At 38.6% G+C, this 23,346-nt stretch overlaps 1 protein-coding gene across 1 annotated transcript in view; it reads right to left on the bottom strand.

Annotated features, from left to right (window-relative positions):
• Window positions 1-23,346, bottom strand: part of DENND1B (DENN domain containing 1B) — a 170,212-nt gene that overhangs the window by 98,160 nt on the left and 48,706 nt on the right. Inside the window, exons 4-5 of the mRNA XM_072867433.1 lie at window positions 10,841-10,890; window positions 984-1,103 (exon numbers count right to left, since the gene is read on the bottom strand). Of these exons, the coding sequence (XP_072723534.1) occupies window positions 984-1,103; window positions 10,841-10,890 (170 nt within the window). The remainder of the gene's footprint in view (window positions 1-983; window positions 1,104-10,840; window positions 10,891-23,346) is intronic.

Below are 23,346 nucleotides of genomic sequence, written 5' to 3'. Positions count from 1 at the left end.
AAGTCGATGTTGGGTTTGTCTCCCTAACTCATGTGGTCTATCCTAATGACACCTTCCATGACTTCCCGACTTCCATGTTGTCCAAATACCTGATATTCTGCTTTTCTCCATAAGCTTCCTAGCTTACTCTCCAAAATTCTCCAAGTTGCCCCTCTGCTGCCAATGGGTTTGGCTCTTTGGCAGTGCATGGCTCCTCCTTCACCTTGTGTTTGGGGATTCTCACTTTGAAGGCAATTATACTTCAATCTTGTTCTTCTCACGTGCTGCTGAACTGGTTGTTCCCATTTCCTCTATGGACATCACAGGCTGCTAGGCTCTTAACTGAAGTGGCAAATTTGCCTTTTAATTAAAGTACTCTGCCTTTTAATTAATTTAATTAAAAGGGTTTTAGGACAGTTAAACAATTGTTATTTTCATTACCAAAACAATTATGTTACAGGAGAAGAAAGAAAAAGCAGAGGGAGAAAAAGTATTTCACTGGAGTCAATTTCTTCATCATCAGTATCTTTTCTGCAACGAAGTGGCATGCACTTTATTGAGAATGACCTGGCTCTGGCACTTCTTACATTAGATGTAGTCTGGCCAAAGAACATGGAAGACACCCCCAAAAGTCATATTTACAAGGAGAAGAACACGAAATAGTCCAGTTTATTGTTAAATTGAGTGGATACTCGTCAAAGATCTCATTAGAAAGTAAAAATATCCACATAATATTCAAAGCCACTAAAGCTGCAGTGTATTGTTCTCTGCTTTTAAGCAGAGATTTCATGTTATTTAAATAGAATTATTTAGCCTCACACAAGAATACCATCACATGGGGCTTGGGACCACTTTTCACGTGCAATCAATGGTAACACCGTTGTAGAGAAATGATACCCTGGTAGAGAAGTATAATACATTATCAGAGGACTTGCAAAAGATAATTTTTTCTTGTATTTTTCTCATATTTACTCCTTGACTCAATTTTTCTTATACCAACTTACCTTAGAATACAGAGGCAGACCTTGCCTCCTGACGTCAAACGGCAAAATCCAAACCTTTGCTTACTTTCAATGTCGGTGAGCACGAAGGTAAAATGCTGTCCTACTTGGTTTTGGGACACCCTGAAAAATTAGATACAGAGCATAAAACCACTAAATCACATAAAAGATGAACATTTAAGTCATTGGTCTCAAGCATTTTCATGCCCAAGCCTCACTATCCTTCTCTCCCTTTCCACTCTCCAGGCTGCCTCCTGCACCCCACGCCCTCCCCTCGGCACAGAAGAGCCCAGGTCCTTCCTTCAGCCGTGCCTCCAGCTGCCGCCCTGGCCCCGCACTCTGGCTGATGTGCTCCACAGGATCTTGCCCTCAGTCTGAATGGACGGGGCATTTCATAAGGTCTTTTCCTAAGTAAGGCCTAAGCGAAGCCAGTACAAGCCTGCCACAGCTTGTTGGCTTTGAGCACACCTCCACAGCGGAACATGGTAACCCAAACAAAGGTTTTAAAGTCTACAAATAATTTATTAAATGTTGTAATACAGGCCTGGCTTAAGACAGCCATTAGCAAACTAGCTTGCTTTTTTTTTCCCCCCTTCAGAACAGCTTCATTGGTTAAACCCGTAGCCTTCCCATGCACCCACATATCTTCCTCCTTTTTTTGCACTACACATTGCCCAACAAGCAACTTTTTGCTATGTTCATTTTCCAGTGCAAACTTGTTCAGTTCTGGAAATGCAAAAGCCAGAAAATAATCAAGAACAAACAGCACGAGAGCTAAAATAATAACTAATATCATCTTCAAGACTGTATCAAAACCTGCACCCACTTGCGAGAGAATACCTTTACACGGAATTTCCCTGCCTGATGTTCCAACTCCTCTCATGCCCCAACTCTGCACAGCCAGCATTCCCTCAGCAGTGCAGGCTAATCCATTTTGTTCTTAGTTTCCATCTCCCCTCCAGTGTCACCCCTGATTCCTCATACTCGTGTCCAGGTCCCAGTCCCAATCTCCATTCCTGACCACCCACTTTCTGGTTGGCAGTATGAACCTTTCTGCAATTTCTTTTTAAGAAGAAATGTCATCTTCACTGCCATGACGTGTCTCTTGTATCCTTTACTCCCTCAAGCCAGGCGCCTTTCTCTCTTGTGCAATTTGTCAGCTTCACACAGAGGATCACTGAGCGCACAGGACGGACCCGCTTTTCAATGTGGCCAAACTTCAGTGAACTTCATAGAAATCACAAAATATATTCAATGTAAGCATTTTAGAATACCAATAACCTGTATCTGAATTTCACTCACAGAAATACATATTGTACTTTTCCAAAATCTCCCAAAGACAATCAGCTTTAGGTAGACTTGGCATTTTCAGCCAGGAGAGGTAACGTGTGGCATAGAATGAATCATAGAATGGTTTGGGTTGGAAGGGACCTTTAAAGATTTAATTAAAACCAAATGTAAACAAAGTTATGATGGGGAGTGCATGGAGATTTGAAAACGTAAAATGTAGCAATTCTGCCTGTAATTCTATCGTCCTCTGTTCTTTTCCCATTCTTACATGATCTTCTACAGCAGAATACCTAAGCACCTGCTAGTAAGTGCTATAATTAATGTGTCATGTGGTTCATTCTTAGATGCCAAGCTGAAAATGAATTCCTGCAGAAGCTGAGAACCATCAAAGATCTCACAGCCTTCCAAGAGCACAAAAATATTTTTTTAATTTATCCCCTGCAATATGGTTTGGGTTTTGTTGTTGTGGTTTTTTTTTTTTTTAATAAATCTCCACCAAAAATTTTCCCCTAGGAAAGAAGAAAGTAGAAGATGGTCAAAGGCTGAGAGAAGTTACATGGGACACATGCACATTATACTGCTTAACACGTGCATGACAAAACCTTAAACATGAGTTAAGTGATAACATTACCCAGGCTGTCGAGTCTCCCACTCATTTCAGTTTGGTCTAGTCCCTCATGAACATCCAGTGACTAGGCTCAAACAAAAGCCTGTGCTGAGCATATATGACATTACAAGATACCTCTAGTCCAATATAATCACTGGAAACCCATGATAATTAATGGACTTTTTTTAGTTACGTAATTAAACTCAAATCATTAAGACAAGCATTTTCCTTGCTTGTCTTCAATAGACTGGAACAACCGAGTGTGCTCTTTAAACACAGTAAACACTCAACGGCTTTCACTTAGTCCTTTATTTTTCAGGTTCCGCATAGCTAGCATGATGCCTGTATGTTATGCCTGATACAATAGAGAGCCATCAATAACAATGTGTTATTACTCCCCTGCCAATGATGAAATTTTCTATTTCACATCTTTGCATTTTCCTCTTTATTCCTGAGAGCAGATCGCCACTGAAACCTGCAGTATGGTTTCAGTGTCCCTGCACACACTATGGCCAGGTGCTTACACAGTAATTCAGCAGTAGCTGGTCAGTTGGTAGCACTGGTAACGCACCATGCACAGCGACCTCGGCTGTCTCCTGCTCCCTCTCTGCTCTGCTGTGTCCCACCATCAGGCTCGGAGCTTTCTGCAGCCACGACTGGCTTTTTCTTACACCGCAAAACATCTGCCATGGTTAGGCTGGGGTCTCTACACGCTATCTTAACCCAGAGAGATCATTAATAATTCACAAAAAGCAATTGTTAATAGATGCCCATCTATGCGGGCATTGCTTCATTGCTTTTAATATACTGTGTACATGCATGTCAGGCAAATGACTACTCTGTTACTGCTTGAAAACAATTCCTTAGCCCAGAAAACTCACATCAATAAGAATCTCTTGCTTTCAGTTATTTGCCTCCTCCCTTCCCAAAACCTGAAGATGACATGGGAAAATAACTGGTACTGCAATTAAAGCATATATAAAAATGTCACTACACAAGATCACTTTAAAAATTAGATTTAAATTCTGATATTCTCTATTAAAAATTGCCCAGCCAAGTTATGATAGTTCAGTGGGAGGCAATTCCAATGCCATCTCACGACCTCCACCTCAACATCTTCCTTTTGCTGCTTTAAGAGAGATAACTCCACATCTCGACAGTCAGTGTAAAAGTGGCCCAGTTTGAAAACTGCTTCCCACAGAGTTCAGAAGGAGATGTAAGCAGCATGTTACAGATTTTCAAACTGAGAAAAACTCCAAGGCTAAAACTGAATCTCCACAAAGAACCCAAAAGTTTGCATTTGGTCCCATTTGCTTCAAAAGAACAGCTAACAGAAGCCAGTGACCATCTATCTGGACCACGTTTTCTGATCAGAGTTTAAAATACTGAATTAATTCTGGGTTTCTAATTTGAAAGCTCCCCTTAAGATCTGGGGGCAGCAAGGATGCCTGATTTTTTAGTCCTCTTCAGCAGAATTAAAACTGACTATATGTAAGCCTTACAGAAACAAATGATGACTGGGGATTTCTGTATATCAATAGATAACCACAATGTATAAACCAGACATATAAAACATTCAAAAAGTGCTAGTACTACAGTTTTAACATATATATTGCGTGTACCATCATGTGGACAAATGTTGGCTTATATGACTTGGGGCTCGTGCCTCTCTGTTTCACTGTGGCACATTTGGGTTGTTCAGAAGTCAAGTCTCACCTTCAGAGGCAGGTAGCAGCTCCTAGCACTGCTAGTGAACCACAGCAATGATGCCTCTCAGGTTTTCCTTAACATGCTAGCCTGATTAATGAAAATCAACACAGGTAAAATGCAATTATTACGTACCAGAATTCCCTACACAAAATGTTATCTAGACTTTCTATTGGAGCGCAAGATCAATTGGCTGAGCTTCAAAAACTTTCTGCAAAATGCTGATCTGGTCAGCTATTTATCAAACATATACAAAATTATACACGTTCTTGAGGAGAGCGTGATCTACTCACTTGTGTGGGGGAGAGCAGGCACAAATCATTCCCAAACATGACTGACCTTTCTCCTCACTCATTCTTCTGCCTTGCTTTTGACTTACTTTCAACTCCTGCCCTGCATGCTTACATTTAATCTTAGTTTAACAATAATAAATCACTAATAGCAAAGAATGTGTATAAATACTTATAAACCCTGCAGACTACAATGGGTTCTTTCAAGGTTACAGTTCACTATAGGAATAAAAGTAGTTTTTAAAATTTTCTAAGTACATATCTACACAATGCAGAAAAGGCTCTTTGGTACCCATGGAGTAGGTAAAGAGTCATTTTAAAGATTTTTGTTTACATTACAGCTATTGTTCAGGCCTCATTTTAAGGCCGCCTTGAGAAAGCTGATTGAGGCAGGAATTAAATCTCTTCTTCGAAGGAAAAACAGCATGTCTAATCATTAAATTTATCCCTTGTTCTCAAGAAGAATTGCTCTTCCAAATTAATCTGTTTAAGACACAGAAGATGTTTGAAATTATTTTTTCTTCAAATTTCAGGAATTTTTAAAGGGTTTTGCATTTCAGAGAGATTTTTCAAAGAGTTCATTTTTTCAGTGAGTTTCAAAAAATAAAAGACTTTATGCATGGGAATACAGATTTTGATGACTTATTTTTAAAATAAAACAAAGCTACCGGTATCATTAATTATAAGGTATCACGTACACATACTTGACCAATGTAACTAAAGTATACAGTTCCAATTAAAGATTTGGCAGCTGCTACCTAAACCTGAAAATTTCAAATGTATTTCATCTCCCAGTCTGATGCTGAAAAGCAAGCCCTACCAGTCAGTCACCCTAATTCTCCCCAGATCAGAGAATAGATTAGAAACCATTTCAAACAGGAATTTGAAAAACAGATGTTAAGATAGTGGTACAAGCTGACTGAGAGACTGGGTAACCCTAGGTTGGGCTGTCTCCTTCAGCTAATTGCTATCCCCAAATCTAAGCTTCAGGAACTATCTTCTCCACTTCCAAGCCCACTCCATGATCCATGATTCCACAGCTCAGGCTCCCTGTGTGGAGAGCTCCTCTGCTTCAACTGAGCTATCTGAGTTGAGCTCTGCTTCCCAGAAACCCCAACCCCTTACACATCAGAAAGAAAAAGAACAGGAAGAAAACTGCAGAAGATTTTTTACTGAAAACGTACAAAGCTACCACCAAATTAGGAAATTCCCAGAAATAAAAAGCATAGTTAGCTTATAATTGGGGTTATGTTTTCAAAACAACAGAAGCATTAAAATAAACCACAACCAATTAGTAAAGAGTCTCACTGAGTGTATTTAAGTCGCAACACAAGCCTGCTCTGTCCAGCGGCCACTGTACCTTGCCCATGGTCTATTGGAGCACACCGCGGCTCCCTCAGTGTGCCCAGGTTTCCTCTCAGATGGGTCCACTTCTGCACCCACATGGAAACCAAATAACCCACATTCGAAACCAATAGTTACACTCTTCCACAGTGCACAGTTCATGCTGCAATCTGTCCTTACAAAGACTTCTCTCTTACACATACATTTAAGATTACATATGCACATACCATAATACAATGAGATAAAGGATGGAAAGAACTCAATTGTATAAAACTACTGCTGCATTTTTGAGTTCACAACCCATCTTGCAAACTGACTGGAATGACTGAAGTGTACAGGAAATGCTATAGTTTATTTATCTTCACCTGTACAGCTTGAAATACATTCTCAATTACTTACTTTTCATTCTCAACTATTTACTTTGAAGGCAACAATTTTTGTGTAAGGTATCTTACAATTGCTTTTCACAAGATCTGCAACTCCAATGATCTCTCCAGCCATTGTTTTGCACTTGTCTTGACCACAGCTGTGCTTCCGCACACAGACTTTTACCAGAAATACCAACAGAAACAGCATTAGCCAGGAACAGGAGAATGAAAGTGATGTCACTCCTGCTATCATTACTCATTGACCCTAATAGATTATGAGTTAAATATGCACAGTAATTTCCATACTTGAGCAATATTCTACTGCTAATGAGAAATCTTTCACAGTATCAGCAGTACAGCCACTTCTTACATTCCAAAATATACCACTTCCCTGCGATCAGGTGAGCGCAGCAGGGGAAATTAATGAGGTACATATCATTGCCTCTGTGCTGATCCTACAGGCAGTTTCCAAAGCATCTTAGCTAAACAGCCACGCATGCTACAGATTCCGCAGAAGAAATGCATCCTGAAAGGGAAAAGACAGAGGAATGGAAGGAGAGAGGGGAAGTATTTATGATGGAGACGAATGAGAAAGATTCAAAGCACAGATAAAATTGAGGGGTCAAGCAGTGGCATAGCGCAACTTAGGACTGAATTTGAAATGGGACCAAAAGGAACAAGAGGAGAAGTTGCATGCTCACTAGTCATCATCCAGCTAAATAGCTGACAGATGTAGAGATCAAGGTGTGGGTTCTCTGCAAAGTTATACCTGAGTTTTGGGTTGAGAGTGAAAATACAGAAGACCGCTGGAGAAAGAAAAGTGAAGAAAACCATGCAGAATTTGTATAAAGGATTCAAGGAACAAAAGAGAGGACAAGGTGCTTTTTCTGATGTATTAGTATTAGTTTAGCAACCACTAAAAGGAAATAAAAATCTCTACATTCTCAAATGTTAAATCCTCCTATTCCATATGAAAAGAAACAAAGAAAGGAATTCTGCAGCAGAAAAAGAGGAACTTATTCATAAATATCTACAAGCAAACTGTTAGAATGTTATACAATTGTGCCATTTATTAAGCCTAAAATCATTTATTCACAAAAGAGAGACATAGGTTCTTGGAACAAATGCTCAGGAACTTCTATGACGCAATTTGTTTCTCAACCCCCTTCAAAATAAAATGTAAGCCATAACCAGCAGTAACGAAATTCTGTGCTTGCTTTCAATAAAAAAAAATTATATATAAAACTCAAAGTTTAAGTCAGGGTCAAAACATTACACCATTGTGCCTTTTTTGGCTTGACTTTCAGCTTAAATTTAATAGGAGTTACCTATAGATTTTTAATCACCATTCACAGTATGTACTTTTGATCATTAGAATGAATAGTGTACATCTATTTATAACATCTGCATAAAAGATAAAGTAAGTATGTCTGGTGAGATGATGTAAGAGGCATCAAATAGTAAGAACCAAATCTTGATCTCTGTCTACAATCACTGTAGCATAGTGAATAAAACAAAATTAAATACATGTTCTCATTTCATTCACTTTTCAATTCCTTCATTAATTAATACAGGTGAGGTGGAGGAAAAGAGGTGACAATGATCTTACCACTGTGCTTTAACTTTCCATACTTTGAAGACTATAGATTTCCTACTTTAATGAGTTTTATTTATCTAGTTAACAGAAAAGACACTCAATTCCTCCAACTCTGCTGTACAGTAGGAACTCAGAAGCAACCTATGGAACAGAGTCACTTTTTTTATTCTAGGTATTTTGATCAGCAGCATCAGTGGAAGTTATCACTTTTGCTCTGGTAATTTCTACTTCTTACTAGGATCAGATATTGCTTGAAGTGGTTTATATACATATAGTACACATAACAGGTTGAGAAACTGTGCTCTCTAAAGTACACTCAGTATGCTCAACCAATGAAACAGATACTTTGTGTTTCACTTCAATCAAAGCTTTCTGTACAAAAATTGTCATTGAAACTGCCTGTAAAATATTTGGGGGTATTAGGTGTATGGTCTATGATGATCCTCTATAAAAGGAAAAAATATATATATTTTTTTTAATATGTATTTTTAATTTTTTTTTTTCATCAGAAAAGTGAAAAACACATTTATGGCTAGACAAAAACTAAAATGCTTGTCACATCTTAAATGTCCATTGGAAAAAAGCCATATAAAAAGGAGCTACAACAGTGGTTTTTCTCAATAATTTTCTTTACCAGTCTAAATTTCAAAATTAAAAATAAAACTGAGAAAGCAGAAGACAACTGCACAGTTTTCTTTAAAAACAGTGGTATTACGTCTACACTATAGAAAATGCCTGAACTGAGTAGTAACTGGTACATACACCACACAGCCAGTAAGTAACAGCCAATTCACACAAATAGCTTGCCAGTAAACAGTCGCCTGCTTTCTTGAATGAACTTCCAGTGTTTCTGTCCTTTTTCTCACAATAGCTCTGCCCCTCCTCCTTGTCCGTGCTCTTTTATACTCTCATGAGGTCTCACTGCTTTTCGTTCTCCCACAAATCCCCTAAAACTCAGCTCCCAGCTACACAAAAAGCTGCAAGTGTGGTGGCCAATTTTAAACATACCATGGTACTGCCTGAGCAGTCAGCAGGCCAGACTGACCACATTGGTTTTGTTCCCCTCATCAGCCTACCTCAGCTTCCAAGAACCTCTCCTTCCTCTGTCCAACTGCCAATTTTTATGAAATTTGTAGAAATTTTGCACTTTTGAGAGCACTGCTTTACAGTCGAGTATGAGGCCAAGAGTCAAAAAGCATGTCTGGGATGGGGACATGGAGGGTATTAACAGACAAACGATAAACATCCCATAACTCTTTCTCTTCTTTTTTTTCCTTGGGTTTTTTTTTCCCCCCTTCGGATACTCAGCTAAAATACATACCTAGCTATGCTATAAATTCAGGTATTCCCACAGTTTATTGATTAAGCTTATCCATCTCATACAAGCAAGTAAGTGTCTTCTGAATGGTTCAACAGAAACAGTTAACGCAGGATGAGTTATTTGAAAATAATTATTTGCTGCCACTGATTATCTTCTTGCCACTGGATGGCAGCAACAGAACCTCACCTTTTTCTGCTATCCTCAAATTTTATTTCCATTATTCACCTTCATTACCAATTTTAAACAGAATTCTGCACATATCTTAAGCACATTAAAGACTTTAACGCTTTAAAGCCAACACTGACAACCATATTAGTTAAACGGCTTAAAGGACAGTAAGCTTAACCAGTTCAAAACCCAAACAACTTAATTAAATTCAACTATAAAAGACTAAGTGAACCTAGTTTACTTCAGGGAAGTTGTGTTTACAAAGACCTTTATTTTGCCAGTGTGTTTTTCTGCAAAGCCTCTCTTCTTTCCTCTATACAGATACCATCTTTTACTCCACAGATAGTAGCTTCTTGCAGCCGATAGATGCTTCTCATCTTTGAGTCTCCATCTACAACTGATGCCAATGTTGTTCTGAAACCGGCTCAGCCTGCACGCTACCTGGGTGTATCTTTCATTAATTATGCAGCTCAAGCTTCTAATTCCATCTTTGCTGATTTGCACAATATGAGTTTTCCAAACTGAGTGAGTACAATTGATTAAGTTAATTCCCATTAATCATTTTGACAAGCCTAAATAAAAATTTTAATTAATAAAAATGTTTTATATGAACAATTTAAATGACTGGCGGCATTACATGGAAGCCACACTATAACTGATACCAGAAAGGTAAGTGCTAATTAATTAAAAATAATGGTTCTGATTCTTCTCTGAGAAAAATCAATTGCATATTCAGTTACTTCCCTGCAATTAAAGTCTTAATTTCTTTGAACTCAAACAACATGTTTTCAGTACTGCTCGGTGAGTTTTTATATCCTGGTGCACCGTAACATTTTTTATGATGCTTGCCGTTTGAAGGAAACTATGTTATATCTTTATATTAACACAGATGGTGTTTACAATTATAATGGACAAAACTGGGAGCTGGAACGTAGCTCCATCTTGAAAGAGATATCCCTAAAATTCTGTAAAGGTTGCATTTTGCTGTGATAATTTCCTACTACTGATTTCATACTTACTTGAACACAAAGAACATGTTCTTCTCATCTGCAGGTGCAAGTTTAGGGAGTACAATACGTTTTCCTTTTCTTTAAATCTTTCCTTGCAATTATGCTGAATATCATTTTCTACAAAATATTTTTAAATAAACAATAACTGTAACACATACCTTTCAACGTCAAAAGGAAAGCAGAACTTTGGAACGCTGTTCAGTACTTCCTATAAATATAAGTAAAAGAAATAAAGTTAGGATTTTGAAAAGGCTTTCATCTTTATCTGCTAGCAACTGCCCTACAGCTTGCTTTTAAAAAAATAAAATAAAAAAATACTCATAACAAATAATAAATTCAAGGAATACATGATCACAAAAAATACAGCACACGTTCCTGGACTGAAATAATTGATTATTAAAAAGGAATTAAGTTTGTGCTTTGGCAGATTGCAAAGACAATACCATAGAAGCCCCAGGAGGGAAAGGCCTGGCCTGAAGGGTATTAACACCCTTCACATCCCCGCTGGGATTCCCTTCAACAAGGCCATATGGATTTTACAAGAAGCACCACACCATATGGGTAAGCCACGTCTGCTGCTACTTGTACCACAGACTAGCCACAGGGACTTCTGACAGATCCTGGCTCAAAAATACAAATGTTGTTTCAATTAAAATGCAGGCAGAGAAAAGGGAATGAAGTTGGCAGCAGAATGAATTACAGAGAGGTGTAACAACTCTATACATGTTCCATAGTCAAATGCTGAAAACGATGGAAATCGTCTGCTGGTCCAAAGGAGAAATTTATATGATTAACCCTTTGGGTTTCGCAAGCAAGCCTCGCTATTAATAAGGGGGGCGGGGAATTCACCTGATCTACATTCATACCATAGTATGAGAGGATAATGTCACTCTTCCTTGCAGAATTTTATTTAAGAAGCTGTTTAGTGGCAAATAAAATGTGTTAATTAAAATATAAAAATGCTTTCAAACAAGTCAACATTTTTCTCTTTAAAAAAAAAAAGTGAATTACCAGATCAGTTAGCAGCAAATATTAAACAATAACCTTACAAGATCCCAGAAAAACAGGTTTTATTTCCTTGCTCCCAACTGGGAAAACAATCCCTCCATGAAATGCTTCAGCTAAGAAGACAGTCGACATCAACGCAGTTGGTCAGCACAGCTACAGAACTCCCTTTCTGTAGCAGACCAACAGAAACTGATGTACTGCTGTGTAAACGAGTTATCCCACAAGGTGTGTGTTTTCAGAAAAATGCATACCGATTGCAAATTTCCAGAGCTGCACATGGGGGTTTAAGAACTTGATCTAAGATGTTAGCACTCTCCAGCCTGAACTCTCTGTTTACTGGATGTTGAACAGTCAACTCCCATTAGGGGAAATTATGTATTTAAATTCCTACACACCACAATGACTATTTACTTCAAACATTTGCCTGGCTCAGTGGATAGTGTAAAACATGAAGAACCCATGCAAGTTAATCAGCAAGGGACAAACAGTTAAGGAAAAAGATGCCTCTGAATACAACATGCATACATTAGTTGCAACATTTTAAAGGTATATGATGTGCCCCAGTAAATCATCTTACAGTACAAAATGGAAAAGTCGATTTTTCTGGAATTTCTAAGTCATACAAGAGAGTTCAAGAAATCTTTGGAACTTTTACTTTGTCAGCACAGATAAAGGAGGATATGAAAGCCACATATTGTGTTTTGAGAAAGGTTGTTAACTTCATTATGAACACTAGCAGTACATATAATATTCTCCAAAAGAAACTGCTCTAGCACCATCCCGACTGCTGTGAGTGGCCACTGTGGAAGCATGAGGAGCAAAATACAAACAGAGCAGGCAAATATTTAAATTTCTGTAGGCAGGAAGCAAGCATACATGATGCTGGTAGTAGTAATAATAAACTCTAACAAAAGAAAGCAAGCAGAACAGGGTAATCAAAACTTTTAACTCAGAAATTTCCTCAGCATTTCCAAATAGTCTCTTACTTCAGGCTCATAAAGCTTGTTTTTCCCATTCCAAAGAAATAGTATTTTATACTCTATTTAAATTCTCTTTCCAAATCTGCACCTATTCTCACACTATAGGAAGTCATTTTCTCCTTACTACCGAGGCTTTTAATTGCTGCCTGGTGAGCTTAGCACTGACTCAGAATTGGGTATGGAAATGTATTCATTTATGTTCCCCATTGTATTCTCTCAGAATAAATTATCACACAAGAAAAAGAAAACACAAACAAAAAAACCAAAGGTATTAGCTCAATATTTTGACTAAGCAACCTGAAAATTATGGGTATGTTTTGCAGCGTTTTCCAGGCTGAGCTGCAGGACAGCATTACCCCAGCTCTGCTCCGTCCCTCCCCCAGCCAGCACACGTGCACACAACTTCTGCAGAGCAGCCTCAGCTCGCTTCCCAACTGGCAGGAGCATCCCTCAGGGGACAAGTCTTTAAACGTCCGCACTCTTTAAAATTCAACCAGCCAGCAGGTCTATAGACTGGTGTATAAACAGTATAGACAAAAAAAAAAAAAAATCCTCTCTCAGCTTATGTCAGTGACAAAGCAGCTCAGCAGTTGACTGCTTCTCCCCTGATAGCGTAAGCCAGGTTTACACAGATCAATAGATGGAAGTCCTACCTAGCTTCCAGGGCTCAGTTTTCTCCCCCAATTACAGGTGCTATCCAGATTTTTAAAGTGGAAGAAAACAAGATGCCCCCAAGATGCTCCTAGACAAATTTAAAATGCAAATGACATTATATACACACTCACATAGTCACTATTTGTGTACAATTACAGTTGATACTTTCAGTAACCTCTGTATTGAATAAAATCTGAGCTCTGTCTCCTCAGGGGTCATCATTTTCAAGGATCCATAACTCAGGCAGGACTTCCTCTTGAGTCAACATACACACTCTCAGAAAAAGAATAACGTATTTATTGTCTTTTATTTTCATAGCTTCATAAAAGTATGTGTTTATTTCCGAAGACAAAAGGTTGTACAAGTCTTCAGAAAGGAAAATATCCTTGATTCAGATGTCCCATGATTATTTCCTCCTCTGGTTCTCACAGTATTAGTGCTTTCAGAAATGGTCACTATGTCATAAAGGAAAGAAATTGTATGCAGGGGGAAAAGGATAATGATGTTGTGGAAAAGAAAAAGATTACCTATTTGCTTTCAAACACCAAATAAACATCTACAGTTGCATACACAATTGAGCTTAATTACTAAGTTAAACGATAACTTTCTCATTCCTTATACAAGCTCCAAAAGAAAGAAGAAAATAATAAAATTAATATCATGTGAACCACAGCATGCCGCTTCCCTCGCAAAAAGCTTAAATACTATTTCCATTTTTGTTTAAGAAAATATTTCCTTTATGCCTATAGCATAGCAGCAGAAACTTGCACTCTCACAGGCTTATGGTCCAGTGGTTTTACTAATTCACTTACATCAATTGCACTACACAACTCCAGCCTAGCCTGGTCATGCTCACTGTCTGTACATTGAGATGATATTACAAAAGCCTAAAAAGTAAGGATTACTTAACTTTCCTTGCTTATTTTGATACCCATATAGCTAATTCTGTGTATCATCATTTTATAAAGCAATGTAAAAGGTGGTAGAAGATGCTTCTGAACTCATGCATGCCAGTTTTCTGGAGAAAAGCTCCTGATAACTCACAATCTTGCCCTTAAGGGAAATTACTGGTTAGTCATTTTGGTTAGATTCAAGATATACACCATATTCCTTACTAATGAGAAAAGATAGGATTTTTTTTTTTTTTTTTTTATAGTATCACAGTCAATTGATACAAGCATATGAAACCTTCAGGGCTGTTGAGTATACATTGTAGAGCACAGTGATTTGGGAAGATACTCGTTTCTTTTTCCACTTGAACAAGACACAATGGGATCTCACTACAGCTGGAAGAAGGTACAGGAGCTTACAGGAGCTGCTTCTATGGGAAAATTGCACTAGATTTGATATACATTAATAAGCTGATTCTGTAATATATCTCTACACAGGCATGGTGGGTGTTTTCACTTAACTTACACATTTCAACTGGTTACCTTTTTGTATGTAGATGAGGCCTGACGACTTGATGAATTGACAGAAATTAAGTTCATCACTTAATATTATACTACTGAAATAATTAAGTGTTGAAGCTTAACCTGATTAATTTCTGAGGTTAATTTCTAATTAATTTCTGAGGAAGGATGCGGGAACTATTCACCCCAGCACTTCTTTTCTTACTATAACATATTCCACAGTTTGAATTTAAGTGGGGAGGGAAAAGAACCTGATTTTTTCCAAGTGCATCCCTGTGAAAGGATTGAAAATCTTCCCTGATAGGAATACTTTAAGGTATCCAGAATGCTGAACCACTTCATAAATAGCAGTTTAGATACTGTTGTTTAAAAGAGAGTCCTGTTACCTTCCAACTAATTCTGTGTTTATCTGCAGCATAAGACTGTTCCTTAAGCAAGCAGGTGGGTTCTCCCCCAGGTCCATTCTACATATGGAAAGAGCATCTCTGGAGAAGAAAGGGAACAGCCTTACACTGAGACACAGTCACACCGTGTCCATGCCAGAGACACATCAGGATACCCAAGGAAGAAATGGCCTAAATAAAATAGATAGTAACCAAGATAATTTGAATTATTTAATTATATAATCCAGACCAGGTTATGAAAATCATTGATATAAACAAGCACTCAAATAACTGCCTATCTATCCTCATCTCTTTATTCTGTTTTGAGGCAGAAATCAGCCAAAGAAATATCAATTATAGGAGCACAAATAAATGGTCATCCACTTAGTTACAAAATGCTTTTGCACTTTTCCCCATTATTTGTACTTCTTCAACTGTTTTCTTTCTCATTAACAACATTTTTCTAGCTTTTGTCTTTCTCTTATTTCTCTACCTTATTTTTGTGAAGTCCTTTTTCCCTTCCCCTTCTCACTGAAAGGGGAAATTATCTTTTTTATCTTTGTCATATCTACTTTATTAAAGTCTCCTTTTTTTTTCCTCCTTGTTGACAAAAGCTACTTGCTATTCTATTTTAGTATTTCATCTAATTGTCCTTCAAAACTCTTATTTTCTTCCTGCTAGAACCTCCTCTCCCTACTAACCTCTCCTTAAATGTCTTATCTTGAAACAAGTGACTGCAGGTCTCTCTTTTGGTTCTTCTTACCAGTTTTCCCTACTCAAATCTCCATCCTCAACTCCAAAGTCCTCTCTCCTTCAGTCTTAACCCAACTTTCCTCGAAGGGGACTCTATTTCACCATTCCTTACCATAGTTTTCAGTCATCCTGTACCAGTCCAAACATACAAACAAGAGATCTGCTTGAGATTTAAGACTGACATGTATTTCTGACTCAAACCAGTGACTTCAGTGAGAATATTTAAATGCTTAAAGTTAAGCACAGATTTAGGTTCATTCTTAAATCAAAGCCAGGCTGCTTAGCATCTTGCAGTGTTGAGCCCTTCATCATTATGGCTCAACGAAGGTGAAATTTTAATGCTGCCACATAAAACAGCTGATGAAAAGGCAAACTCTGTCCTCACCACTGACTTTTCCTTTTCCTTCCTCTGAAGCCGCACACATCCACAGCAGGAACCCATGCGAAGCCAGCAGCAGTAGTTATGTTTCAAAGACTTAGCTCCTACCTCCGCTAAAAATCTCATCAGAAAATTGTACCTACAATAAAGAAAGGTCCAAATGGTTTGAATAATAAAAAAATTTATTATCTTAGATTACATTCACTGAATCTAATCTTAGATTACATTCACTGAAATCCAAAGGTCTAAAGTATGGAAGTGATTATCAGGCCTCCATCACTATTTTTAATCTCTATGTGCCTCTCTCCAAAGTGCCTAAGTGCATCATTCAGTGATTATCTAGTAGTTCTGTAGGGTAAAAAAAAAAAAAAAAAAAATTAGCTGCTTTCTGAACACTTAAAGCAAAGAATACAGAAATTAAATGCAAATGGTTTAGGGCAGAGATGCAAAGCTTTTAAGAAATAAATAAATAAATATGTACCCTGAGGTTACAGAACTTCATTGTTGCAAGAATGAGCCACTAAATTACATGGCTTTTTTTTTTTTTACTTTTTTTTTTTAAACCTTTTCTTAAGTCATAAATCTTCAGTTTTAAATATTTTAGCTATCATTTCAATATTTGTTGAACAAAGTGTACATATAACTTAGAATTTTCAGGAGTTCAAGGCTACTTGTGAAGAAGAGACTGGAAAGCAGAAGTGTACAACTACGTGACTCTAACAAGCTCTCTGCAACACAAGCAACATCTTTCTCCAATTTTTATGAATCATGTGAAACAAAAAAGTCTTCCAAAGTTAGCAATGGGTCCCACCTTGTACACTGGAAAGAAACACAATTAGTAGTTAACCTTGTGCATTTTCACCTTCGGATATTTCAAATTTTCCTCTAGGTCTAAAGGCAAATTATGAAGAATTCTCTGAAACTGTTTCAGACAAATATTAATATTCAATAGCAATTACTAATTGGCTTGCTAGTCATATTTATGGGGTAGTCCCACAAAAGTCACATGCACATAGCACCATTCCATTTGCAGCGTAACACCACAGGATGAATGCAGTCATGACGTAAAACGGTGAGGGTAACACAACTGCATGACACAGGAGTTTCAGTGCTGTGTGAGTGGCAAAACACAGACCCGTAGATGTGCCCTCTAAGCTCTACCTGTTGCAGTACTTCTATTCCCAGAAGATTAAAAAAAAAATTTGTGAAATCACAGCTCCCTCAAAACAGACCTGCTCCTTTCATCTCACAATTTTCAGAGTAAGTTGTGGATAGTGCTGTGTTTTCTGACACCTAATTCTCCCCCGATACAGCAGACACATGAGAGTTCATACATCCCTGACAAACATATAAAGGGTAAGGTGATTCTGGACCATGTAACACAAGTTGTCACTAATGGATTCAAGAAAGATTAAAACGCCACTAAGCTGAGCTACCCGTACATTCCTACAATTGCAGATTGTTTTGACCTGCAGAACACAAATTCTACTCCACTGCTGAGAACAATTTTTGATCCTCATTTAGCTGGCTCACACGTAAACTACAACGGGAAAGGCCCTGCAGCCTATGACTGACATTCAGAAGAATCAGGTTGCTCATAACGCTTAAACACCAAGCCTTTTAGAAGAAGGCTTGCTCTCTAAAATGTCATGTTTTCATCTTCCTAAAGCTTATTCGGAGAAATATTTGTTGTCTAAAATGAATGAGGAGCTGAATACCTGCAAATAAGGAGGAGATCACTTACAGAGTTCCAATCAGAGTTAATTTATCTTGTTCCTGTTCCCTATCTCTTCTCCCCTTGGCCACCTCTCAGTTATGTGCCTCAGGGGGGAAGGAAGGAAGAAAAGATTGGTTCACCTACCTGCTCCTGCCAGACAGGCAGCTGAAGATGTTTGGTAGCTTAGTCTATCTGCTCTGTGCTCTACAGAGCAATAAGGGTACAGTTAAATCATGAAGACAGAAGAGGTAGCAGGACTCTAGACAACAAGGTAGCAAGAAGATCTTGAGATCTTAGAGAGGCAAAATCATGTAAACAAGTAGCTATCATAGAGGTGGCAGCAGAGACCTGAAGGTCAGCTGTATCTGCTACAAAACTTACAGATGGCTGTTGCAACATCACTTAGAACTAACAGTACATTAAATACAGACAAAAATAAATGAAAGAAAATTAATGACTGGAACAGTGACATGACTAGGGTGTGGCACACTTGGACTGGAGGCACACTACAGGATGCTCTTGCCCTGTACAGCAGACTAAGGCTGGTGTCCCAGGCAGTACGCATAAGACTTTACTGCTTTTAGAGTATCTTTCAAAGGCACCTTACAAGGAGAAAAATCAAATGTTTTCACTAACCCTGAGCACTTTAAAAGGCATTGTTAATCTCATTATCCTGCAAGACTGAAGAATAAGGCTTCCTAAACAACCACAGAGTAAGTTTAAGAATTCAGAGGTTTCTACTAAGTTATAAAATGTTGGAGTCTCTATTTGTCTAATTGTTCCTGGATCTCATCATGTAACCAGTTAAAAATAAAGCATATTTCATCTACAGGTGTGTCCAGAGTGGCATACGAGGACCCAAAGTTCATTTGAAAATAACAAGCTCAGTTACAAACAGCAGAACAGTTAAAACAATATGAAGTTCAGAACAGGTTAATTTACCTGCTTAAAAAAACCCCTCAACTTTCCTGGAACTCATAATAAAAACATAAAAATTGACAATGCTCTTCTTCCCAAATAAAGTTCCCATTAGAATAAGTGTTGATCGAAATGTTACCATCTATTCCTGTTACCAGCAAGGCAAACAAAAACAAGAGAAATAATACTTTGCCATAAAGCTCTAGCAAGCATGTAATATTTGTATCCCATACACCAATAAATATTTTCCCCTTACTTCACTGACTCATGTCAGGGAGACTGTTATTCCCTATGGCAATATCAGAGAGCTGGGAAAAACAGGAAATATGCTCTTCCATCTCCACTCTTGAGATTATTATGTGGGCAATATTTAACTTTTAAGGTAGTACAGTATTATTATCTTTAAGACAGTTCATTTTGTACAAAAAAGACATGACAGTATGGCACACAATTTTCTATCATCATGCCGTAGGGGAAAAAGTGACTTTTTATTAATATACACTTTCAATGACAGTATCTCTAACATTATCTGGAAACTCAACAGAGAAATTGCCTTAAACTAGAGGTAAGGTAGACATCACTTTCAAAATCCAAATATGTAAGTCTTTGAAGGCCAGGTTAAAATCCACATGTCATCCTGCATAGCTGAGGGCAGCAATATTTGCTTCACTCAACATGTCTTAAGGTTTCCCACTGCTTACAACACCAGTTAAGACGCATCTTTGGCAGCAACACTGAGAACCTTCTGCACATCCTGTTCAGACACTGTTTCTCCAGTGGTGAAAAAATAACCACCATAAAATAAAGCACATATGAAAATTGGTTCTTAGTTATTTGTTTTACATGTTAGTGTTTTCATTCCACCTTGGAATACTCTGATAGCTCAGGACAGAAATCAGCCTATTTGCAACATACCCAACTCTACTTATTCATTATATTGCTCTAAATTGAAGTTTGCAGTCTCAGAAATGTCTGCAAAACAGTATCAAGGAATATCACAAGTAGAGCGTAGTTGACACTCAGGTCAAAAGGCTCCTATTTGCAATATTTTCTTCTCGATCATCAAGGAAATAAATTTTTAAAAGGAAAATTAACTATAAAAGTATACTACAAATATTAAATAGCTGCATTTCCCTAAAAATAAAACATACTGAAAAAAGTAATAAAATTCCAAGCATGACAAACTCTACTCTTGATGACACTTGATACATATTTCAGATTCATTTCAACTCCAAGCATATTTTGTTCCAAATATATTCCAAATGTTTTTTCCTTCATAAGTTCTAGCATTTCACCAGAGACTTCAAACTACGCATAGTACTAATTATAAAAGAAACAAACAAACAAAAAAAAGCAACTGCAATTTTGATGGAAGTAGCCAAGGCAGAAGACCCACAACACGCAGCAACCAGGAAAACAGAATGAAAGGTCAGAGGCAAGAAAAGAAGATCGTTTGAGGCAGAAGGGAGAAACCAGCTAAATGGGTTTACTATATAAATTTGATAATGGTTTCTATCCGCATAAGGCACCACATTTGTCTTTTCAATACAGAGGTTGATCAGAATCAGAGGTTGCCAGACTTTTGGATGTACAACCAGCAACCGTTTTTAACAACTACTGAAGTTCTTTCAAGTCTCCTCTTAGCGTCATCAGTAAAAAGTCTGGATTTTTCCATAAAACATGTTTTTGCAGGCTGACGGGTAAAAAACAAACTAACAACTTCACCTTGTTTGTAATGCCACTTTAGACTTGCTGACTCCCTCAGTTTTCTAACCATTACGCTTTCACCCCGGCATATTTCAGAAGCAGAAGCAAGCAAGCAAACATTATGACTACAACAGCCAAATTGGGAACAGTAGCCTGAGCATGACATACAAAATCGCTCCTTTTCCTCAACTAAATCCTAAGTATAAATAAGAAGTACTGCATTAGTTACTTAAAAGACACATCCTGAAACAGAGCGTCCCTGTAAATAGACAGATATTACAGAGATTAGAAAGTTTAATATCTGAAATTAATGATCTGTACAAAGGGATCGAGTGCACCCTCAGTAAGTTTGCAGACGACACCAAGTTGTGCAGGAGTGTTGATCTGCTTGAGGGGAAGAAGGCTCTACAGAGGGACCTGGACAGGCTGGATCTACGGGCTAAGGCCAATTGTATGAGGTTCAACAAGGCCAAGTGCAAGGTCCTGCACTTGGGCCACAGCAACCCCACGCAATGCTACAGGCTTGGGGAAGAGTGGCTGGAAAGCTGCCTGGCAGAAAAGGTCCTGGGGGTGTTGGTTGACAGCCACCTGAATATGAGCCAGCAGTGTGCCCAGGTGGCCAAGAAAGCCAATGGCATCCTGGCTTGTATCAAAAATAGTGTGGCCAGCAGGACTAGGGAAGTGATGGTCCCCCTGTACTCGGCACCGGTGAAGCCGCACCTCGAATACTGTGTTCAGTTTTGGGCCCCTCACTACAAGAGAGACATTGAGGTGCTGGAGCGTGTCCAGAGAAGGGCAACGAAGCTGGTGAAGGGTCTAGAGCACAAGTCTGATGAGGAGCGGCTGAGGGAACTGGGGTTGTTTAGCCTGGAGAAAAGGAGGCTGAGGGGACACCTTATCACTCTCTACAACTACCTGAAAGGAGGTTGTAGAGAGGTGGGGGTCGGTCTCTTCTCCCAAGTAACAAAAGATAGGACAAGACAAAATGGCCTCAAGTTGCGCCAGCGGAGGTTTAGACTGGATATTAGGAAATTTTACTGCACAGAAAGGGTTATCAAGCATTGGAACAGGCTGCCCAGGGAAGTGGTTGAGTCACCATCCCTGGAGGTATTTAAAAGACATTTGGATGAGGTGCTTAGGGACATGGCATAGTGGTGGTCTTGGTACTGTTAGGTTTACAGTTGGACTCGATGATCTTAAAGCTCTTTTCCAACCTATACGATTCTGTGATAGCAGGATGCCATTCCTTGCCTAGAAAGCGTCTACTGAACAATTGGTCTGCCCAGTAAATACCCAGTACTGACGTACACAGAAACGTCGGCACCAGATCTGCAGATTGCCTATATGCAAGAACTGGCCTGCTCAGGCTGGGGAATGAAACTGTGTCTTATAATGCCAGGTGATGCTCTTCCAGAATCAGGACTTTCCACTGATATTTTTAATAAAATGACCATACAGCATATGCCATGATGAAATCCTGATTTTGCTGGCAACTCAGAAACTTAAAAAAAGTTAATAAATGAAGTATCACATAAGTTAATGAACAACCTAGGTGCCACACCAAGAGAAAATCTCTGTAGTAGAGAGTGATTCATGCAGATAAATAAGGTGAGACAGCCCAAGAGCTAAACCTTTGACTGGGCTTGTCCACCTCTAGATGTGCAGTCCTATGTGGGAGCGTGCCAGCTTGCACGGCTGTGTCAGTAGTGGGGGAGTTGGAGAACCACATTATGTTGCAAAGGGTAGTGAAACCGATTACATGTGTGGGCCGAGTTTCTTGAGCTAGAAGAATCTATAGCCAAAAGAAAAGGAACTGAGAAAGGAAATCAGCTTCTAAGGAACCTGCTAGGATTGTGATCCACAATTATTTGTGATACTTTTATAAAGGAAACAGTTATTTCTTGTTTTACAGGCAGCACAGGTCAAATTCTAAGCCTTACCATAACATAGCTCAACAAGAATCACTTGTAGTAACAGTTTTTCAGTACTAAATTCAGATATCAACAGTGTTGAAAAATGGAGGAGAGATGAAACAACTCCAAGACCAAAGAGAGACAGGGAAGAAGCAAACAAGCATAATTTTAAAGTGCTAACATATCCCTTGTGTTACCAGATGCAGACAGATGAGTATCACAAAAAATAAAACGCAATGGATGTACAATTAGATGTATTTTTTCCCAAGGAGATACACAATGTACATTCACTTCGCCTATAGCTGAGCCTGTCCAGACCTTCTGGCTCCCTGCTACAGCATCGTTGCTAGAGATTACTTTGCAACAGTTTCAGGTTGGTGCTTGTGCATGTGAGCATCTGTCAGCCACTTCGGCAAAAAGTCAATCAGCTTAGCTTAGACCTCCAATATGGCATAAGTCAACTTGGAACAGCTAAGAGACGAGGGAGGCAGCTTCCACCAGCAAGCCAGGCAGCACAAGCAGCTACAGCCAGGAAGATTTTCAACTGCTTCACTTTGATTCAGAAGAATTAAACTGCCCATGCTCAGGGAAGACACTCACAAATCTAATCCAAGTATTTACCGCTCTCACTGAAAATTAATTAAAGAACCTGTTCCTATAGCAGGATCTCTCTGTCAATTGAAAGAGGTCTTCCCTCTTCCTGACTTTAGTCTAAAACTCAAGAAGTGATGCACTGAGTCTGCACTGGCCCAGTATGTTTTCTCTAATAGCAGCCATTAGTACTTAGTGAAGGATAAAGGACAGAGATAAGCATGCACTGTAACCTCAGAGACAGGTTAT

Source organism: Ciconia boyciana, chromosome 7 (genome assembly GCF_034638445.1).
Source record: "Ciconia boyciana chromosome 7, ASM3463844v1, whole genome shotgun sequence".
Classification (NCBI taxonomy): domain Eukaryota; kingdom Metazoa; phylum Chordata; class Aves; order Ciconiiformes; family Ciconiidae; genus Ciconia; species Ciconia boyciana.
Note: the sequence above shows the minus strand (reverse complement) of the source record. Positions and strands in the feature narration are given on the sequence as shown.